We start from the raw sequence: 22,744 nt of genomic DNA on the forward strand, positions 1-22,744 counted from the left end.
AGTCACAAATGTAAAAATTTCGACTTCAAAGATGTGAATACACATAGGCGTCCATACTACGTACTCATAACACGCCGGGTTTTATGTAAAAAATGACAGAAGCTCAATTATTAAAGATACGGCAATAAAGTTAATCATTTTTTTTGTGTTTTTTTATTTAGTATTTCATTTTTTTACATTTTGTACCAGTGATTGTGTCGTGGCGTGCAACCTCTGACAGGACGACATAGACAGACTAAGACAGATATTTGAAAATAATTCGAAAAGAAATGGCACGAGGGCGTACGCGACCAGCGGCACGGCAGTACATTTTTTGATAAGGTTAAGGTTCTAAAGAATAACTTCTCCCATATCCCTACAAGATCCAATCAATGGACACGTAAATAGATTCAAAATTCCGCATACTGCCAAGGGTCTCCTCCCTCTCTTAATTTAACAACTACCATGGACACTGATTTCAAACACACAACCAAAAACAAATCACATGTGTTTTTTTATTTAGTATTTCATTTTTTTACATTTTGTACCAGTGATTGTGTCGTGGCGTGCAACCTCTGACAGGACGACATAGACAGACTAAGACAGATATTTGAAAATAATTCGAAAAGAAATGGCACGAGGGCGTACGCGACCAGCGGCACGGCAGTACATTTTTTGACTTCGAAAAAGACGAAAAAGAACGAATTGACCGTTCTCTTCGACCGTTCAGATTGGATTCTTTGCATTTTCAGCTCACGGCCCACCTGATGTTAAGTGGTTACTGGAGCCCAGATACATTGACAACTTTTTACACAAGCTCATTTGATATATTTTTTTAATGCAAATACGCATTTCAGACTCGTCACTATGCCAATAGAGGCGTTGCCGGCAGGTCGAGCGATGGAGACGCCGATGCACCCGAAGAGGGTAAGGGTGCTCGCGCCGATAGTAGAAATCCCAAGGTGTGTATTCTGGTACTTTTCAATATATTTAGGTTTTTTAACAGCAAAACAGTATCTCTAACTTTGTTTTCAGATCAGAAATGTGGGGATCCGCTTCGTCCCCGGCCAGGAGGGACCAGGAGACGCCTCCGGTGCCATCACCTGCCCTGTAACTGTATTATTCAATAATGTAACCTATTTTATAAACAAATAAAGAAAAAAATATTTGAGAAACAAAATTTTTGAGCCATTAAATTTATATTAAATTTTTATTCAATATTTATTGCTTAGTTCGAAATCAAAGAAAAACTTGAATTTTGAGATAGGTGCCTTACTTGATTTTTTTATTTTATTTTGTACTCATTTCTTAAATCAAAATTTTTATCGATACGTAGAATGTGGGCCAAGTAGCGGGGCTAGCACGCCGACCACCGAGCGGCCTGCGTAAGTACCTATACGTTTTTTACACATCACATTAACATATTTTTATGCGTTAATTTTTTTGATATATATTATTAAATATCTGTTTTATTTTTCAGAAGTCTGGGTCACGTATCGAAGAAAGCTCGACGTGAATTGTAAGTTCATCTCTGTATACTACCAATATAGAATATAAAATAACCATAAAAAATAATTACTAGCATTGATTTAAATATTCTTTCTATTTTGTAGAATCCTTTCGTCCTCTTCGTCCTCTAGACCTCTTCGCGACGAAGAGATTTTGGCATTGCTCAATTACGGTAAGTGATGTCAACCTTTTTTTATTTTTTTTTATTGCATAGATAGGTGGACGAGCTCACAGCCCACCTGGTATTAAGTGGTTACTGGAACCCATAGACATCCACAACGTAAATGCGCCACCCACCTTGAGATATAAGTTCTAAGGTCTCAAGCATAGTTACAACGGCTGCCCCACCCTTCAAACCGAAACGCATTACTGCTTCACGGCAGAAATAGGCGGGGTGGTGGTACCCACTCGCGCAGACTCACAAGAGATCCTACCACCAGTAACCTTTTTATCAATAATCGCGAAAGTAAAATACCTATTACAATCGAAACTTTTTCCTTTCAGGCAGCGAAGAAGAGTCGGAGGAAGAGGAGGACGAGGAGACTATGCAGCGGCCGCCGGTGCCGCACTCGACCAGGATGTGGTTAGACGAAGAGGATGAGGAAGTTGAAAGAGGTGAAGAGAGGATCCCTTCTCTCCCGAGAGATGACATTATAGAGCAACCTCTTCGTCTATCCACATCCACCTCACCGACGGCTCTTTCGCCCTCTGTGGCGCTAGGGCCAACTAATAAATTTATTTTTGAATGGAGAACGGCGCCAATGCCTCCAATCGAACCTGACTTAAGGCGAGAACCGTTCTCCCAAATTAGTGGTCCAAAGGTTTCTTTTGCGACTCCGTATGATGCATTCATTGCCATATGGGATCGTATATACATAGTCAGGTCATAAGTATTGTCACACAGTAAAAACTTTTCTTTTAGAATGCTGGCCACAAAAAAGTTTATTGAATTCGAATTTCGAATGGTTCATGAAAATAAAAATAGTATACATTTAGAATTTTACTCATTTTTAAATATGGAGTGGACGCTTAAAGAAGACCGTGTTGCAGTTATTGCGTTGCATCGTGGCAGTTACGCGCCAATTCAAATTTTTAACATACTGAAAAATTTGAATATAGCCAAAAGATTCGTTTATCGTACCATCTAACGGTACAATGAAGACTCTAGTGTAGATGACAGGTCAAGAAGTGGTCGCCCTCGGTCTGTCAGGACTCCAGCAGTGATAAAAGCTGTGAAGGCGCGAATTCAAAGAAATCCCAAACGTAAGCAGAAACTGTTGGCCCTTCAGATGGGGTTAAGCAGAACCACGGTGAAAAGGGTGTTAAATGAAGATTAGGGCTTCGGGCATATTGAAGAAAAACAGGAAATCGTTTGAATGCTCGTCTAATGGACCTGAGACTGAAGAGATGCCGCGCTTTGTTGAAGCGGTACGCGGGAAAAAAATATCGGGAAATTCTTTTTTCGGATGAAAAAAATTTTACCGTAGAAGAGAGCTACAACAAAAAATATGATAAGGTGTACGCACACAGTAATGAAGAAGCGAGCAACCGTATTCCGCGTGTCCAACGAGGTCATTTTCCATCCTGGCTTATGGCATGGTTGGGAGTTTCTTATTGGGGCTTAACAGAGGTACATTTTTGTGAGAAAGGTGTAAAAACGAATGCAGTTGTGTATCAAAATACAGTCCTGACGAACCTTGTGGTACCTGTTTCTCATACCATGTTCAATAACAGACACTGGGTATTCCAACAAGATTCGGCGCCAGTTCATAGAGCGAAGAGCACACAAGACTAGCTGGCGGCGCGTGAAATCGACTTCATCCGGCACGAAGACTGGCCCTCCTCCAGTCCAGATTTGAATCCGTTAGATTACAAGATATGGCAACACTTGGAGGAAAAGGCGTGCTCAAAGCCTCATCCCAATTTGGAGTCACTCAAGACATCCTTGATTAAGGCAGCCGCCGATATTGACATGGACCTCGTTCGTGCTGCGATAGACGACTGGCCGCGCAGATTGAAGGCCTGTATTCAAAATCACGGAGGTCATTTTGAATAAACTAAAGTTTATTCAAAATGTCATAAGAATCTATGTTTTGTTAAGTTCATTTTGGTATTTGAATGGTTACATAATGAATAAACTTGTTTCAATTATTTTACATTAAACATGTGACAGAATTATGACCTGACTATGTATAAGTCAAGAAATTCGAAAAAAAGAACGAACACAAATCATAATGTTTAATAAACACATCTATACTTAATTAGCACCCGTGAGCGCACTTGTTATTTTTTCACTATTTTTAAGATTTTATGTTTAAGATTTTATGTTATTATTAGCTTTAAGTTTTTTCTTTTCTTATATTTTATCTTTATCTTTTCGGCGCCCGGAATATGTTCGGTGTAATACGGCCGAACATCTTAGTAAGCTATAACGCCACACTGCACGCTTATTTAAAGTTGCAGTTGAACAGTAGTAACAGTCGTGCAACAACCCGGTTACGCGGAAGTTGGCTCTGGTCCTCGCGACCGTAACATTTAACATTTACATTTAGTAATTAAAACATTAACATATAACAATAACATTTAGAGCATTGAACATTTGTACAACCTCGAACATTTGTAGAACATAGAACATTTATAAGTGATTGTGAATTAAAGTGAGTTAGTAAAATCCAGACTTATCATTGGTAAACAACTACTGCAAATCAGCTCTGTGCCCCCACAAGATGAAACTTGGATTAACGCAGGTAAGGCTAGCATTTATACATAAAATGAATTTATATACATTTAAACATTAAATTTAATAGTAATATTGAATGTTCATGTACTATATTTATTTTAAGGTCATACTGTAAAAAAAACTTGGGTGGACAAGAAAGTCACATCATCTCGACAAGCGTTTTTGGAGGGACTGACCACTGGATTAAAAAATCCATCTGGAAAAGGCAAACGTTTTATAATTAGCCATATAGGTAGTAAAGAAGGCTTCCTGGAAGAGGGGCTCATGATTTTTGAAGCTAAGAAAAATTGTGAAGATTACCATGATGAGATGAATGAAGTTTGTTTTGAAGAGTGGTTCGCTGCAGTCTTACCAAAATTAAGACCAAACTCAATTGTGGTGATGGATAATGCACCTTACCACTCCCGAAAATTGGAAACGGCATCAAAAATGAGCTGGAAAAAAGCTGCCATTCAATATTGGCTTTTAAATAAAAATATTCATTACGAACCAGATATGGTTAAAGCTACGCTTTTAGAACTGATTCCACATAACGAGTCTTTTAACACTAGATTTACCAGACCAGTCATTTTAACTGGTCGTGCAACTTCAATTCAAAATTACTACTACATTAAATATTTGCTTTCCAAAATGATGTTATAACTTTTGTAGGTATAAGTAGAGAATACATTTTATGAACTTAATTTTACTTTATATAATGTTAGTAACAAATATATTTTTTGTTATAACTATTTATACCAGAACCAGTCAAAATGACTGGTGCATGTTTCTAGAAAGAAATGTATGATTTCGGGAGAAGCATGAGACCGTGAAAATACAAATAGTGCCCATGCTTCTTTTGTTCATTACGTTATCGTTATCGAGCCGATTTAGGCGATTACGGTATCTATACGATTTTTTTACGAGTACTTAGTCCAAGCGATCTCCAAACGTAATCATTCATCTTTACCCATACATTGACACGTAATAAACATTTATGAGTATTTGAAAAATATTCAAATATATGTTCTTCAGCAAGTAGCTTGCATATCGTTAGCCCCTAAAAATGTCAAAACGAAAATTTGTACAGAGCTAGAAGCCTCTCGAGTTTTGGGGAAAACCTGGACAATCACGCAAGAAAAATTGAAGGCATTTCTTGCAATATTGTACGCACGTGGGGCATACGAAGGAAATACTTTGAGACTTCAATATTTGTGGAATAAAAAATAGGGACCATAATTTTTTTCTAGCACTATGAGTAGACGAGATTTTACAGATATTTTACGATACATCCGGTTCGATAAAAGAAATCAGAGGAGTCAACGTTTGCAAACAGACAAGTTCGCTTTAGTCTCAGCAGTTTGGGATAAATTTATTGAAAACAGTCAAAATTGCTTCAAACCGGGAGCTTCTATTACTGTGGATGAGCAACTTTTTCCAACGAAGGCCAGATGCAGATTTACTCAGTATATGCCAAACAAACCCCATAAATTTGGCATCAAATTTTGGTTAGCGTCTGATGTAGAAACAAAATATGTGGTAAATGGCTTTCCATATTTAGGAAAAGACGAGACTCGAAATGCATCAACTCCCCTAAGCGAATTTGTCGTAATGAAACTTCTTGAACCGTACACCATGAAGGGTAGAACTGTAACAATTGATAATTTTTTTACAAGTATTCCTTTGGCGTTGAAATTACGATCTAAAAACACTTCGTTACTTGGAACAATACGCGCAAACAAGAGGGAACTGCCGAAAATTTGCAAACTGAAAAAATACAGCATGGCACGTTTCTCGACGTTGTTGTACCAATCTAATGGATGCACACTTACTGTTTATAAGAGCAAACCAAATAAAAAAGTACTTTTACTAAGTACAAAACATAAAAACATCAAAATTGATAAAGCAGCTAAAAAAATACCTGAAACTGTATTGTTTTATAATAAAACTAAATTTGGCGTCGATGTGACTGATCAAATGGCACGAAAATATACGGTGAAGTCTGGTTGCAGAAGGTGGCCACTTCAAGTGTTTTTCAATATTTTAGATTTAGCCGGAATAAATAGCTGGATATTATACAAACACACAACAGGAGAAAATATCTCACGGAAAGACTTTCTGTTTCGATTAGCAGAAGAACTTGCTTCAGAATATCAGACTTCAAGGCAAAAACCACACGAAGCTGATATATCGACTACCGCTGCACGGTTTCTGTGCGCAAATGGTGTCAAATAGGATATTACAATAACAATAAGACTACAAATATTTGCAATAAATGCAAGAAAAGTCTATGCGGAAAGTGTACAAAAAGCAAAATCTACATCTGTAGAAATTGTGAGCGATAAACTGTAAAAATTAAGTGTTTTGTTATTTGACAATGTCCATAAATCCATTTTTGTATAAAAATTAATATTGTTGAATTCTTTTTACCATTTTTGGAGTTTACTCCTTAAGAATCGATTTACATATATAGGCCCGGGGTATGAAAATTATGGGGACCAAAATCGTACTAGAGAGTATAGCATGTCACACGAAATGCGTTATGCGCTATAGTCTGACCATTCCCCACCACACGGTATGCTCGGCTCCATGTACTTGTATATGTTTAGTATATATCTGTGTGTGTATAATAGTAGAGAAATTATTATGGTGACTGTTTATATTTCGGTCAATACGAATGTTACTGATATAATAGATTTTCTCCACGAAGCATTGCTAGTATACACAGAAGGGGGTTCGAAACTATTAAGAAAACGCTATCATGAACTTCCGCTTATACTTGGTGGAGATTTTAATATTGACTTTAATAAAGAAGATGGTTTCCGGTTGATACAATTCCTTAAAGACGAATTAAACTTAGATTTAATTTCTGGAAGAACACTGGGAACAACTAGATATGATACCACTATTGATGCGATGTTTTCGCGATTTATTACACATATATCGTCCGACGTCCATGTATCGTATTTTAGTTACCACAAACCGATCGTCTCAGTATTCAATGATGTTGATATTGTTCCTGGAATAAATACACCGCAAGGTGATGTAAATAGTGAATAAAATCAATCTTGCTCAACATTCTATTATATTAAATTATTATTGTTTATATTTTTTTTCATGGCTTCCTTATGTATGTCAAAAAATTTATTGTATAATTAATAGAATAAAAATCTACCGTGCATAATCTAAGTATCATCAAAAATGCATTCATTTATACCCGTATTCCCTTATCTATTTATTTATTTATTTTATAATCGTTCTTGAGGAGTAAACTCCAGTCGTGCGTCGGAGCGGACACACACACTTTTTTTAAGAGTGAATAAAGACTGGAAACTCAGTTAAGCATTTTTTTATACACCAGTCATATTGACTGGTTATGGTAGAAATACGTATATTTAAATGGCTGGTAAATCTAGTGTTAATAAGTACTCTGTAGACGAAATGGCAGCACAACATGGGATCACGGTTTTAAGACTGCCCCCTTACCATTGCGAACTAAACCCTATCGAATTGATATGGGCGCAGATAAAGGGGCATGTAGCTCGAAATAATAAAACCTTCAAATTGACAGACGTGAGAAATTTATTTCAGGAAGGCATTAAAATAATTACGGCTACCGAATGGTCTAAATGCGTATCCCATGTTGCCAAAGAAGAGGAAAAAATGAGTAGGTTAGATGTGTTAATTGACAATATTACAGACACATTTATAATAAATGTTACAGAAAGTGACAGCGATAGCGATGACGGCGACAATTTATAAAATAAAATATTACCATAATACATCTATCTGTTTTATTTCTCATGTTCTTTCATGATCAAATTTTTTTATTTATTTCACACACAATTAATAAAGAAAACTCTCAGATCGTTAATTAATCGTCAAAACTAAATAATCGGTTCAGAAATATTTAATTTCCTGATATGTTTAGTTTACGAGAATAAAATTATAAACGAGAAAAATCGATCCGGAAATATTCCATTTCCATATTAATAACAAAGTTTTAATTTAAAACCGTTAACTTACAGTTCCCTGGACCAAATTTAGAATCATTTCAGTATATGTATTTCTTAACATAAATATTTCATTTTTATTCAAATTACAATTTTCTTAAAAGCAGAGGGTACTCGGGACTTAGGCTTGATCGTAGATGATAAATTGGACTATCATCAGCACATCATTCGTACATGTAAGAGCGCCAATAAAGCCTTAGGATTTATAATGCGCGCAGGTTCAGTTTCAGTGTCACTGTCTCTATTGTCCTATATTATGCTTTGTACGTAGCAAGCTGGAATATAATTGCATTATTTGGGATCCTCGGGAGTCAAAATACAATATGCTCATAGAGAGAGAGAGAGAGTTCAGCGTAAGTTTGCTCGGTACTTGTATAAGAGGTTATATGGTTATTATCCGTTTTTGTTTCCGTCGCTTTTTGTGTCAGGTATGGTTGGACTGGATACCCTAAACCACAGGCAAAAGTTGCATCTACTCGTACATTACTGTTCTTTATTACAGAATAGAGTCAATAATCCCGTGGCACTACGCAAATGACACTATTCGTCCCGGAACAGTATGCGCGGGCGGGAGTGCGCCGCCACCACCACTTACGAGGGCTGCACTAAAAGTATCGGGAATGGAATATTTCCACTGTTCCTGTCATATTAAAATCTTTTTAATTGAAAACTCCTTGGTTTTAAAAATCGAATACCATTTATTTATTTAAAAAAAGATTCTCGGTCTTGTCACGAGGTTTTGTCAAACTTGTTTAGTCGTTGAGAAAATTAAATTGACTCGAGAAAATTCAAGAGCGATGATTTATTATGACTTTCGAAGTGGTTTAACACAAAAACAGTGTGTTGACCGGATGATTTCTGCATTTGGTGATGAAGCCCCATCCAAAACCACAATTTATCGCTGGTTTGCTGAGTTTCAACGTGGACGTGTCAGGCTCAGTGATGATCCCCGTCAAGGTCGTCCAAAAACTGCAGTCACCCAAGAAAACGTTGATGCTGTGCGTAAGCTGATTGAGGAAGATCGACATGTGACATACCGCGAAATTCAGGCAACTTTAGACATTGGCATGAGTCAAATAAAAATAATCTTGCATGAACAATTAGGTGTAAAAAAGTAGTTTTCCCGATGGATACCGCATTCGCTCTGTGAAGAGCAAAAAGCGGCTCGCGTTACTTGGTGCGTCAGAACTCTCGAAAGATTCAACGCAGGATCCTCAAACGCTGTATACGACATTGTATCAGGTGAGGATCTTGGATATACGCGTACGAACCCGAAACAAAAAACTTCAGAGGTGTCAAGGGACACCCGGATGGAACGAAGTTCCTTTCGATTAATTAGTGAAGGAATTGTAATTTTTTTTTTAAGTTATAATAATAAATTACGGCATTATGAAGAAGAAGAAAACAATACTATGAACTAAATTACTATTGTTGAAACGCTATCTCGAGACACTGTACTCATTACGCGGACCAATCGGATACGAGCAATGTCACGCGATAAGCGTCTACACGATGATTGGTCAGAATGACGGATCTAAAAAGTGTCGTGACAACTTTTCGTAAGAATTTTTTCCGTCTAGCCCCCTTTCACAACGCGCGATAAGGAACTTCGTTCCAAAAACCGGTCACGAGTTTGGGTGTTCGAAAATGAGTTAAAGCCAACAAAAATTGTTCGTTCACGGAGTGTTGCAAAAAAAATGGTGGCCACGTTTGTCTCCGAAACCGGCCATGTTACGAGTATTCCTCTTGAGGGACAAATAACGGTTAATGCAGAATGGTATGCTAGAATTTCTTTGCCACAGGTCGTTTCTGAACTCCGTAAAGAGTACTGCAACCGCCGCATCATCCTCCATCACGACAATGCGAGTTCTCACACCGCGCACAGAACAAAAGAGTTTTTAGAGCAAGAAAACATAGAATTATTAGACCATCCGCCGTACAGCCCCGACCTAAGCCCTAATGATTTTTATACTTTCCCTAAAATAAAGAATAAATTGCGTGGACAGAGATTTTCATCACCTGAAGAAGCTGTGGACGCCTACAAAACGTCCATTTTGGAGACCCCAACTTCCGAATGGAATAGTTGCTTCAATGATTGGTTCCATCGTATGGAAAAATGTGTCAAATTTCGCGGAGAATACTTCGAAAAGCAATAAATACATTTTTAAATAGTAATGTTGTGTCACTTCGTTAATTACCGAAATTTTCAGTGCCGCCTGTTTTTTTTTTTTTTTTTTTATTGCTTAGATTGGTGGACGAGCTCACAGCCCACCTGGTGTTAAGTGGTTACTGGAGCCCATAGACATCTAGAACGTAAATGCGCCACCCATCTTGAGATATAAGTTCTAAGGTCTCAGTATAGTTACAACGGCTACCCCACCCTTCAAACCGAAACGCATTACTGCTTCACGGCAGAAATAGACAGGGCGGTGGTACCTACCCGTGCGGACTCACAAGAGGTCCTACCACCAGTGATTACGTAAATTGTAATTTTGCGGGTTTGACTTTTATTACACGATGTTATTCCTTCACCGTGTAAGTCAATCGTGAACATTTGTTAAGTACGTATTTCATTAGAAAAATTGGTACCCGCCTGCGGGATTCGAACACCGGTGCATCGCAACAACGAATGCACCGGACGTCTTATCCTTTAGGCCACGACGACTTCGTATTTGCGGCGTTGGCGGGGCTGAGGACGCGTAGAGCTAGGAACTGTCCAACGGCCAAGGCAATTGCGCTGTTAAACGAATTTCTGTCCGAAATCCAGGATGCTGACGTATTTGCCGATAGTTGGGGAATACTTTATTCCAAAAAAAAATTATTTTTAGCATAATATTATAATAGTACTTAATAATTTCAATAATGTTTTTGTGTTAACGAGTTAGGCGTTTTGGTGAAAACTGTAAGCCTGACTTTGTATTGAATGGAATAAATTCATAAATAAATAAATTACCTGGTGGTTCGACTTACAGCTTTTTGGATAGTAAGCATTTTAATCGATGCAAGCGTTTACATGCGCTAACCGCTGCTGCTCTACAAACGCTACACTTTCAACAGTATTTATCGACAACCAATGAATGTATCTTTGGAAATGTTGGAAAAATTATTACAGACAACAAGGGAAACAGAATTGTTTAATACAGCAGTATCTAACGTTAATGATGCTATAGAATTATCACAGTATTTAAATATATTAGTTCAAGGGTATAAAGAGTTCTGCAGACAAACTTTAGCTGGCGATAAAGGGAAAACAGCTCAATACCATTATTTATACTGCGAATTTGTTAATTTATTTCTTCGTTTTTCAAGAAGTATACGCACATGTAACATTGGATCGTACATTGACTCGATTTTCAATATTTGTGATTTATTCTTTGGACTTAACCAGCCAAACTATGCCAGATGGGGCCTTTTATATGTGAGCAATTTGATCAGACTGTATACGGAAAATTCGCCTTGGGTATCAGAGTTTCGACGAGGAGCATTCGGAGTCCGGCGTAGGTACTGCAGCGAATTATTCGAGATCACCCGTTGATTTAACACTATAGCAAACAATAAACACTGATGCTAGCAATGAATTAACAAATAACAACAATTTTAACAACTCTAAAAGAAAATATTGGCCTGTCAAAAAAAGACGATACATCATATTGTTTTCAGAAAAACAGAATCAACAAAGATCAAAAAGTCTCCAAAGTATAATTCAGGCAATAAATAATACGATGAATCCATTCGAGGATAATATTGATAAGAATGTTTTATTCAATATATCAACAAGCAGAGCGGCATCAGAAAATGTTACCAGTTTTCTACTAAATATTAAAGACGACGGTAATCGACAAAAACTAAATTTTATTTCCGAATGCTGCTCAGTTCCTGGAAGATTTGAAAAACCGATATCTCGGAATAAAAAATTTAATTTTTCATCAGAGTGTATCACTTAAGTTCTAAATAACAAAGATAAAAATAAGAAAGTTTTATTGAAGACTGAGCGAGACATTTTTGGGCGAATATTGGCGGTCCGTATAACAAAAAAAATATAGAATTCTGTTTAACCTTTCCACTCGCACCGATGCCACCCGCTCTTTTCTCGTATGATTGTGGAATGTTTAAAACCGATATATCAACATTAGCAAAAGCATTGAAATCAAACGTCGAAGTTTCTGAGCCAACACAGATTGATGTAGAAATAATCGATGGATTTTACTATTTGTACTTAATTGGAGCCTCAGTACCACAAACTTTTGAAAAAATTGCTGAATCGATACTTATAAAAATTTGTTCGACGAAAGCCTCACAATTGCATTTAGATTTTTGATCGTTAGATGTATAAAAGATACGGAACGTCCAAATCGTCAAGAGATTGAAGTTCCATTTAATATTTCTGGACCTCTCAACAAAACAGGCCGTCAGATTTTTTACGCAGTTTAAAAAATTACCGATTCAAGGGACCCTTGGTTCAGATTTTATCTGTCTATTGGGAAAATGATAATTAGGTTACAATTATTAAAAAAAAAATTGTAACTGTTTAGAATCGTAGTTACTCCTAAGAAGCGCATCAAAATCGAATGAAAAAAAAAAATGAAAAAGTTGAATATATCTGTGATCTTGAAGAGGCGGATACTCGGATAATTTTTCATAAATCCCGAGTAACACCGGGATTAAAGGTTTTAATTAAATCTTCCGATACCGACGTTATGATTATTTTGCTTCGAAACATACATAAATTGGAACTATCAGAAGTTTAAATAGCAAGTTCAACAAATAAAATAAAAAAATCTAAAGACTTCGATTGCATTAATTGCCCGGAATTGGCCAAAAAATTAGGAACAGCACTATGCCGAAGCCTACCAGCTTCCCGTGCGTATACTGGCTGGGATTACACAGCAGCATTTTATCAGAAAGGTAAAGTTCGGCCATTAAAACTGTTCTCCAAAAACGAATCATACCAAATCATATTTGCGTCATTACTAGATGATTTATTTATTAATATATTGATATAATTATTATTAATTATATATGAATATAATATATTAAATTAATATATCTATACATATAAATAAAATTGGAGTGTCTGTTTGTAATATTAAAATAACCGGTTCTTACTACATGCATATATGTACGGTACATACACCAAAATAACATTTGTTGTCTGTCTGTTTGTTCCGGCTAATCTCTGGAGTGGCTGGAAAGATTTTGATGGGGCTTTCACTGACAGTCGCAGTATGTCACTATATACATTGAACTCGGTTCCATACATCAGAGATGGCCTTAAAATGTTGTCATTCCTATAACATTGCCGCAGATGTCCTAAAACAGATTAAAGGGGTTAAAGAGTCGATTGTGACGCCAATGACTATTGATTTTGAAGTTGGCCCTTCAACATCACAAGCACAAGCTCACGACGATGATGATATTGATCTACAAATATTATTTGATTTATCTTCATGATTAAATATACAATAAAATTGTACTGCGTTTTTAATTACACTACTTACCTACTTGCAATTATTTTCGTTTTTAATTCATTCAATAAACAAGACTTGGCGTTTGTCATTTTTATTAGCATGTTAAGACTTGATCTAGCACATTTTTAGGATTATCACCACCAAAGTCTAGCATTTTTCCATTTACAAAACACTGACCCTAGCAAAAGCAGTGCTTCACCGAATCTACCACCGGATCAGAATCGTGACCCACTGAGAAGATCCAGCAAGAAACTCAGTGTGATGTGTCCTATGGGTTAGTTGGCTGTAGTAGGACGGTGACTGGTGGCCAATTGCATGTCAATATGACGTCAATGTAAAAGCCAGCTAGACACGTTGCAGATGTGCTGTCAACATTACGAGTGCAACTCTCGCAGTGACAAAGTGAAACTTATTTTAAATTCAGACATCACAAAGTCATCCCCTTTTTAAACATGCATTTTGACAGCTGCATTGAAATAGTAATGAGGAAGCTAAATGAATACCACGTACCTGTTCCATATGTAGCTCTAACATATTACCAGTTTGTTTTTTCTATATAGCTAAAATCTTCATGGAGGATTCTGAATCTAAGGCCAATGCTTTGTAATCAATCTGCATGTGTTTACTCACTTCAATCAGCATGGAATCAACATACTCTTAGCAGATCATTCATGGTAAATGAGTTAATGTTTTACTCTAGGATGGATTACACACTTTATGTCATGTGAAAGTATAGACCTAGTCAGAATACTTTGCCAAAAATTTTCCTCTCCAACAAATCATTTCTTGCTTTGGACCTGCTGGTAGCTTGGTATGCTCGGTTGAAGAAAATGTATGTGCCAATGATAGATCTTTTTAAGGATCATCACACAATGGCCACTCGTCCAATAATGTCATTATCTCTTGACAAGCACATTCTGCATCATTTGTCCTCATAGTGTTGAGTTGTTCTGTAACGTGTTTACCGAAAAACCAATATCTTTCATCTTCTGTCTTCCCTACAGCATTTGCAAGAGGATTCACAGCTTTCACAAGATCATCAATTATCCTCATACATTTACTACCATTCTTATTAAGAGTTTTCACTTTCTTTCTCCTAGGTCTATCACTTCTTTGACTTCGTTGTCGAATTTTAATTTCCAGATCATTATTCACAGCGCATTCTCTTTTAATGGCATCATTAATTTCCTCACTATAATTTTCTGCAGTAGTAAAGTTCTGAAATAAAGAACAATATACTATGAGATATATACTTTGAAGTTGTCGTGGCCCAAAGGATAAGACGTCCGGGGCATTCGTTGTTGCGATGCACCGGTGTTCGAATCCCGCAGGCGGGTACCAATTTTTCGAATGAAATATGTACTTAACAAATGTTCACGATTGACTTCCACGGTGAAGGAATAACATCGTGTAATAAAAATCAAACCCGCAAAATTATAATTTGCGTAATCACTGGTGGTAGGACCTCTTGTGAGTCCGCACGGGTAGGTACCACCGCCCTGCCTATTTCTGCCGTGAAGCAGTAATGCGTTTCGGTTTGAAGGGTGGGGTAGCCGTTGTAACTATACTGAGACCTTAGAACTTATATCTCAAGGTGGGTGGCGCATTTACGTTGTAGATGTGTATGGGCTCCAGTAACCACTTGACACCAGGTGGGCTGTGAGCTCGTCCACCCCCCATCTAAGCAACAAAAAAAAAAAAAAAAAAATCAAGACCTGTCATGCCAGCGGTAGCTTATGTCGAATTAGACTAGAAAAAAAAAAGGTCTAACAACATTATTCACAATCTTCAGCCGAACCATGAAGATGCATATGCAATGGTAAAAAAAATATTTAATACATTATTTAAAACTTCAGTTATTCTTAAACTTTATTAAGTTTTATTACTTTGTCTGTATTTCTTTTCTTTATTTAGTCCCGTTGATAAATATACTATACTGAGACCTTAGAACTTATATCTCGAGGTGGCATTTACGTTGTAGATGTCTATGGGCTCCAGTAACCACTTAGCACCAGGTGTGCTGTGAGCTCGACGACCCATCTAAGCAATAAAATAAAAAATAAAAATTGTATAATGAAATAATAATTATAGATAATACTCAGATTCAGAAATATATAGTTGGTGTGAAAATACCTAGTTAAATTAGTTAAATGTTGATGATGTTAAGCCAGTGAATGGTGGTTTGTTAAGTGTAGTTATATCTTACAAAGGCAAGCTACCTAGAACTGATGCTGCAAGCTACCTACACACCACCATTCGAATTTATGACTACAGCCACTTGGGCAAAACTGCAAACGACTGAGAAGAACCTACAACTAAAGTTTAGTAATTTTTCGTAAGTTTTCGTAATGTATTTTTTTTTTTAAAGTTTAGTAATTTAAAACATTATTTATACTACACTAGCGACCCGCCCTCGCTTCGCCTCGGAAACTGTAATTTATTATTGATTTCTCCACTATTTAATGGATGTCATTATACATATAAACCTTCCTCTTCAATCACTCTATCTATTAAAAAAAACCACATCAAAGTTCGTTGCGTAGTTTTAAAGATTTAAGCATACATAGGGATATAGGGACAAAGAAAGCGACTTTGTTTTATACTATGTAGTGATGATTTTACCTCTATATTGTTGGGTTCTTTCTTGGATATCTCCTTCAAGAATTGTAGAGGTTTCCACAATGGCCAGCATGGAACATAGATTTCTGCTGACGATTTAGCTACTTTCATAGATTTTTCTACTCGACGCAAGTTGTGATTGAATGTGCTTCTTATGTTCACCCACCTGTCTCTTACAGATCGTGCTGGAAACATTTATTTATTTTTTAGTGTTTTCATGAATACATGGTTATTCCCTAGATTTTTGACTGATTAACGACACTGATATCTCAAAGATAGTTAAGTAGTACCAAGGCATTTAGTTTTTTAGGTAAAATGCTCCAGTTTCCTATTCAATGTTTTGATAAAACTAATATATGAGTCGACTATTATCAAAGCCGGCAATCTGACTTTTGGACAATGATTGGTAAATCAGAAAAACGAATTATTGACTTTGTATTTCATTGGCAGTCACAAAACTCTTCGGAACGACATCTTAGATAAATAACAGGTTAACTATTAACCTTTATTTAATGCAGGTTTTGAACCGTATTCTTTCAAGGAGACGATTATATTCAAATCAATCTGAATTGACATATCAATAAAAAAATTTTGTCCAAATGCACAGATTGCCACCTTTGATAATAGACGACTCATATCAAAGATACATAAGCAAGGAGAAAAGATAAATCAACATTGATCAGCCCAAAATGAACACTATAGATATATGGGTGGTGACAATTTAGTTTACAGCATCATAGGATACTACAAAATCTTGATCCAAAGTAAAGTTAACCGGTACAGCTATTTATCATTTACTAGACTTAACAATGACAAAATTGTGGCTTCAATACCATCAGACAAAATGTGCCACACAAAACCCTCAAATAAGTCCTCTTTCAGCAGATTTGTGGCTTAAAGTGACCGACTGACCAATTGTCGAATAGACTTTGTACAACCTAAGAAAGAAACAGCAATTAAGAACGGCAAATCGACAGAAAGTGAGATCCAGGTGAAGAAACTTAAGGTCCTATGCCCATATTGGCCTAATTGCAGTTTGACATAATCAACTCAGGTACTGGCCAGCTTGGTCACAAATAGGAACAGGTGTAAATTCCCTAAATGTACAGAACTCTCATAAACAACATGTGAGAAATGTGGTGTATCTCTGTGCTACAAGAAGAAAAATAATTGCTTCAGACACAAAATTTATAACATTACTCAGTATATATTACACCGGCCAACATCATTTTCCTTGTTCAAGTTCTGATTATTTTTTTCCACTAATTTGTAGTGCTGATCACGAAATTATACCTCATTTTATCGTATCACATCAGGTTTTAAAAAAAGTTAAGACGTTGGTTATTTTAAATTTTTTGATTAAAATAAATTAAATTTTAGATTTTGGCGCTCTTTTCTCAAATCTTGCGACCTCTCGTGAGGAAATATATTAGTTGCAACAACGACACACCCATTTGAAACAGGTTACATGCAAATAAACCTCTACAGTTACTTTGTTTATAAACTTTTTACTGAAATTAGTGTATTTATTTCAAAAAAACCTTACGTTTTACTTTTAGTGTTCAATACATTTTAAATAATTTGTTGTTGAAAAACTGTTAAAACAACAGAATGTCTTCAAGAAAGTGTCATAATAATGCGGATACATTTTGTTATATTTGTGGAAACTTTATGACTTTAAAGCAAAAACAGAAAATCACTGAATTTGTTGAAAATTTGTATAATGCTTATTTTGGCTTCAAAATACAACTAAAACCGTGGACTCCACAAGTAGTTTGGACTATTTGTGTTAATTACGACAATTACGACAGTGGACATACCGCAAAAGACAATCTTTACCTTTCGGTAGACTTATGATATGGAGAGAGCGGACAAATCTTTGATGGCTGATCAAAAATTTGATGCCACAATGAATAACACTGAATCAGATGCTTGGCTGGCGTTCAAAGATGTTGTCAACAATTTTCTAGGAAATAATAAACATCCCGACTATAAAAATAAGGTTGCAAACTTATTGGATAAGTATAAAAAATTGGGGTGTAATATGAGCATAAAACTCCACTTTCTAGATTCACATGTGGACTTTTTTCCTGATAATCTTGGTGATTACAGTGAAGAGCAGGGAGAAAAGTTTCATCAGGACATAAAAACTATGGAGACAAGGTACCGAGATCGATGGAATGTGAATATGATGGCTGATTACTGCTGGTCACTGACATGTGATATTATTTTTTTTTTTTTTATTGCTTAGATGGGTAGACGAGCTCACAGCCCACCTGATGTTAAGTGGTTACTGGAGCCCATAGACATCCACAACGTAAATGCGCCACCCATCTTGAGATACAAGTTCTAAGGTCTCAAGTATAGTAACGACGGCTGCCCCACCCTTCAAACCGAAACGCATTACTGCTTCACGGCAGAAATACGCAGGGTGGTGGTACCCACCCGCGCGGACTCACAAGAGGTCCTACCACCAGTACAAAAAGTATTACAAAGTATTACTGAAGATACTCACAAAAAAACTACACCCAGACGTAATTTTGTCGCGAAATGTAAAAGATGTCACTCTTAATAGTCCTGTAGCATTGTTTAGACTCAATGTTTTCTTTGTGAATGTTAAAATAGATGTTTTTGTAATATGATTATTGATTTTTTCTGGAAATTTTAAAAAAATGCTTTTTCCTTCTTTTAGAAAAATCTGATGTGAAATATGTAGGTATTTTTGTGTTTAAAATAGTATAAATTGGTGATATTTGTGGCTCAAATACAAACAACTTTCAAAAAATTTTCATTTGTCGGCCGGTGTTATTTGTCCTAGGGCCTTTAAATATTACGGAAGAAATAAATGGATACTTGTACAACGACTAAATTACGACTAAAATTGTAATAATAATAAAGTACATAGGTACTTAAAGATTAGAGCGATTACGATTGTATTTGTTTTTAAATATTCACATGTTATTAAGAAAAATAAATATGGCGTCTGTACAAAATTCAATTACCTGTAAATCCTCGACCCAATTTAGCGGCGAACTCCGCATAAGCCCTATACTTTTTCTGAATATCGTGGTTAGTATTTCCTACTGGTTTCCATACGAAGTCTCTTTGATGCACGAAATCAATCAATTGTAATTCTAGTTTACGCGTCCAGTAACAAGGTTTTCGAGGCATTGCAGTTCTTAACTTTTGACCTCGAATATATTAAGTGTATAATCTATGCTTTTGACTATGGAGGGTCTTTTGGCTATTACGATCATAGTTAATACACTTAAATTAAGTAATTAAATTACTTTTAAGTTTAAAGGTGATGTATTTTTAATGCGATTAACGAATTAACTTCAATAGCAGTTTAAGGTAGTTGTACTATTGTCCAGGGGGGAGGTGAATGAAGTTAGCCCTCAAAAAAATTTTTCTTTCCTATTTTCTACTTATTTTCTATTAATTAGTTTGTTCATCATTTGTTCTTGATTGTTCACTGTTAATAATTGTTTGTTCTGCATTTATTTATTTTAAAAAAAATATATGTACAAGTTAGCCCCTCGATGGCAATTTTTAATATTTTTTCGTCCTTAATGACTCGTAAATATTCATTTTCGATTGTTCTTATATAAAACACGTTTGTTCTCTTTCGAAATTACTCGTTTTTTGTTTAATTTACTATTTGTATTAGTTGATTAAATGTATGCAAAATATGGGTACTGCGCATGCGTCAACTATAATGCCTAAACTTTGTACCGTCTACGCGGTTTTAATCGAGAGAAAAAAAAAACAAATATAAATCCTGAAGGAGCAATTGATTGGTATACAGTTTAATTAAAAAAAATTAAAAATAAATATATGAAATAATGTACATTGGCGTAAAGTTAGACCAAATACATTTTTCCATCCTCCTACCTATCGTTATGAAGGTATAAAAAAGATAGGGAGTTCACATAGGTAATATAAACAAATAAGTCAATAATATGTTCATTATTTATCTTTCAAGAGATAATGTAGGTATACATTATAATAACTTTTTTACACAGTCGAAATTATATTCTTAACATTAGTAAAATAACATTTTAATATTTTTTTTATAGGTTATGTATTGAAAGTGTTGGAAAATTATTTCATGTCTTAGTTGGAAAACGACATTGAGAATTATATGCAATACAAGATAATGGGCTCCATCAAATGAATTCGAATGAAACCAAACTGTTTACCATCCAAATTCGATTGTCGGGCAGATAGAAAACGAAAATTCACTCAAAGTGAACCTCGAGCTGCATTTGTGAAACGGCAAAGACTCACTATTGTCAAGGAGATTGAAGAGACGACTAAAAATGAGATGTGTTATATTATTATACCTTTGCCATCTTGTAGTCAAGGTAGGTGTAACTGTCAATAATTAGTAACACTCACAGATCTCATAATCAAATAACAATATCAGAAAAAAGGAGAATAGTTAGTTAGTTAGTGGAAGTAGCCAAAATGGGCAAGTGGACCTCAGTTCCTATTACATAAGGTACTAGGAAGTTTGTGATAATGAAAATTTATCACAGTGTAATATCACTTACTTACTTTAACAGTGAAGGAAAACATTGTGATGAAACCTGCACACCTAAATGTTATTAGGATTTTCTTAGGTGTGTAATCCACCAACCAGCACTAGGCCAGCGTGGTGGACTAAGGCCTAAAAACCCTCTCAATGGTAGTGGAGGCCAGTGTCCAGCAAGGGGATATATTATATGGGCTGATGATGATGACTAGGAAGTTACATACTACTACTACTACTACTACTACTACGACTACTACTACAGTACACATATAATCCTATATATTTACAAACTATAAGTTTGTTGGGTACCTAGAAATTGCTAACATTATTTCATATTTCCAGATGTCCAGCCACTTGAAAATAGGTGTAGTAATGACAAAGCTATCCAAGTAGCTCCAGCACAGGAACACAAAGGCAAGGCAAGTGTGTATTGCCACATCACCCCTAAATATATCTGAAGCAAGTACAAGTAAACAATCAGAACCAGCAAAAAGAAAACTGTTGTTCCTGAGGACAAATTTGACAGCGATGAGTCAAATGCACCAGCAACAGAAGGATCAACAGTTGACTATGAGTCATCTCTCTATATCTCCACTCCATCAAAGACTTGTGCACTGCAGACTATAGCTCTCAAGAAGACTAAAAAAGTTGAAAAAATGAATGTGTTAACAACTTTATCTAAAGTGAAAAATAAACAACGTTTATATATTGGTCTTCCACAAGAATTATATTTCATAATAGGCTTGATTGAGAAACATACAAATGTTTCTGAACAAAAGATTATATTATGTTTGATGAGAATAAAATTAAATAGAACATTCTCTCAATTGGCTGATGATTTCGATCTATCTGTAAGTCAAGCAAGCAATATATTTTTCAACAAACTCCCAGAAATTGCAAATGTAATATCACCCCTTGTTAGAGTATAAAAAAAAACAATACAATAAATATATATGCAGGAAGGATAATTGATGTTAACTTGGTGGAAAATAGAAAGTTTTTAGATAGTTTGCCACCTACAAGACTCTTTAATTAAATAAGTAATCCTTACTTATAAATAGGAATTTTTGTAAGTATTTTCACTCTTCATTCAAAAACTACTGAACAGATTTTAATAAGACTTCTATGCTGGTCTTGTATGGCTAGCAACTCATTATTATTTTGATTCTGTTTTCCACAAATGTGCTAAATATGGGCTTATATATATGAAAAGGAATAAAGATTAATGTTATGTAACCTTTGTACCTGTATGTTAAGAATAATTTTTAAATAAAACATATTTAAATTGAAATATTATTTTTATTAAATCACATTCACTTTGTACACATCAATATTTTGTACTCCCTAAAAGGAAAATAGGTATGAAGATTTTTTTAAGTATTTAACATTACATTTTTGTGTCAGATAGAAAAATGTTATTCTTCCAAAAAGAAACTACATTACCTAACAACTGTGCAACTTACTCGGGATCAAAATCAATACAAATTATAGTGACCTGATAATTTTTTTCAAAGTTGCTGTTTGCTACACAAAAGTAGCAAGTTTTACTTTTAGCATAATACATATGCATTTGAACTTGTGCATAATATCTTTCTTTAATTTTTTTTGCCATTTTTTTTATGGAAACAGCATTACTCACTTGCTTTTTTGTAGATCCATCAAAAAAACATAATTTATGATTTTTTTAGCATAGTGGGCAATACCCTATTATTCATATTATTAATTATATACGGTGATGCGAAAATTATTTCTTTACTGAATTATTTAAGAATGATAGGCATAATATAATATTTTAATACGCTATCTTTGTTTATAATTTTTAATCTATTATTTAAAAATAAGTTATCTTTAATATTTTTTATTTTTTTATTTATGGGGTGCTCACAGTCATTATTATAAA

General features: G+C 35.3%; 1 protein-coding gene and 2 long non-coding RNA genes across 5 annotated transcripts; 2 read left to right on the top strand and 1 right to left on the bottom strand.

The window, feature by feature from the left end:
- The first annotated feature begins 1,166 nt into the window (after nt 1-1,166).
- On the top strand, nt 1,167-10,392 carry LOC134200067 (uncharacterized). Its single transcript, XR_009974807.1, has 2 exons — nt 1,167-1,660; nt 1,993-10,392. It is a non-coding gene; the product is annotated as an uncharacterized LOC134200067 (long non-coding RNA).
- LOC101744637 (uncharacterized) lies at nt 3,712-19,679 on the bottom strand. 3 transcript variants are annotated; one of them, XR_009974803.1, is made up of 5 exons: nt 19,310-19,679; nt 16,311-16,492; nt 14,199-14,906; nt 13,353-13,530; nt 3,712-4,424 (listed from the first exon to the last, which is right to left on the bottom strand). XR_009974803.1 is itself a non-coding variant. In XM_062671994.1 (3 exons), exons 1-3 carry the CDS (start codon nt 19,476-19,478, stop codon nt 14,544-14,546), a joined length of 714 nt encoding a protein of 237 aa, XP_062527978.1. In that variant the 5' UTR covers nt 19,479-19,679; the 3' UTR covers nt 13,179-14,543. The 3 variants fall into 3 exon arrangements, 1 of the variants encoding a protein (XP_062527978.1); XR_009974804.1 differs by lacking the exons at nt 3,712-4,424; nt 19,310-19,679 and adding an exon at nt 18,823-19,247 and having other exon boundaries at nt 13,179-13,530; XM_062671994.1 differs by lacking the exon at nt 3,712-4,424 and having other exon boundaries at nt 13,179-14,906.
- Nucleotides 19,680-20,530: 851 nt separating this feature from the next.
- Nucleotides 20,531-22,135, top strand: LOC134200065 (uncharacterized). Its single transcript, XR_009974805.1, has 2 exons — nt 20,531-20,674; nt 21,187-22,135. It is a non-coding gene; the product is annotated as an uncharacterized LOC134200065 (long non-coding RNA).
- Nucleotides 22,136-22,744: the final 609 nt, after the last annotated feature.

The sequence above is a fragment of the Bombyx mori genome, chromosome 14 (genome assembly GCF_030269925.1).
Source record: "Bombyx mori chromosome 14, ASM3026992v2".
Taxonomy (NCBI): Eukaryota; Metazoa; Arthropoda; class Insecta; order Lepidoptera; family Bombycidae; genus Bombyx; species Bombyx mori.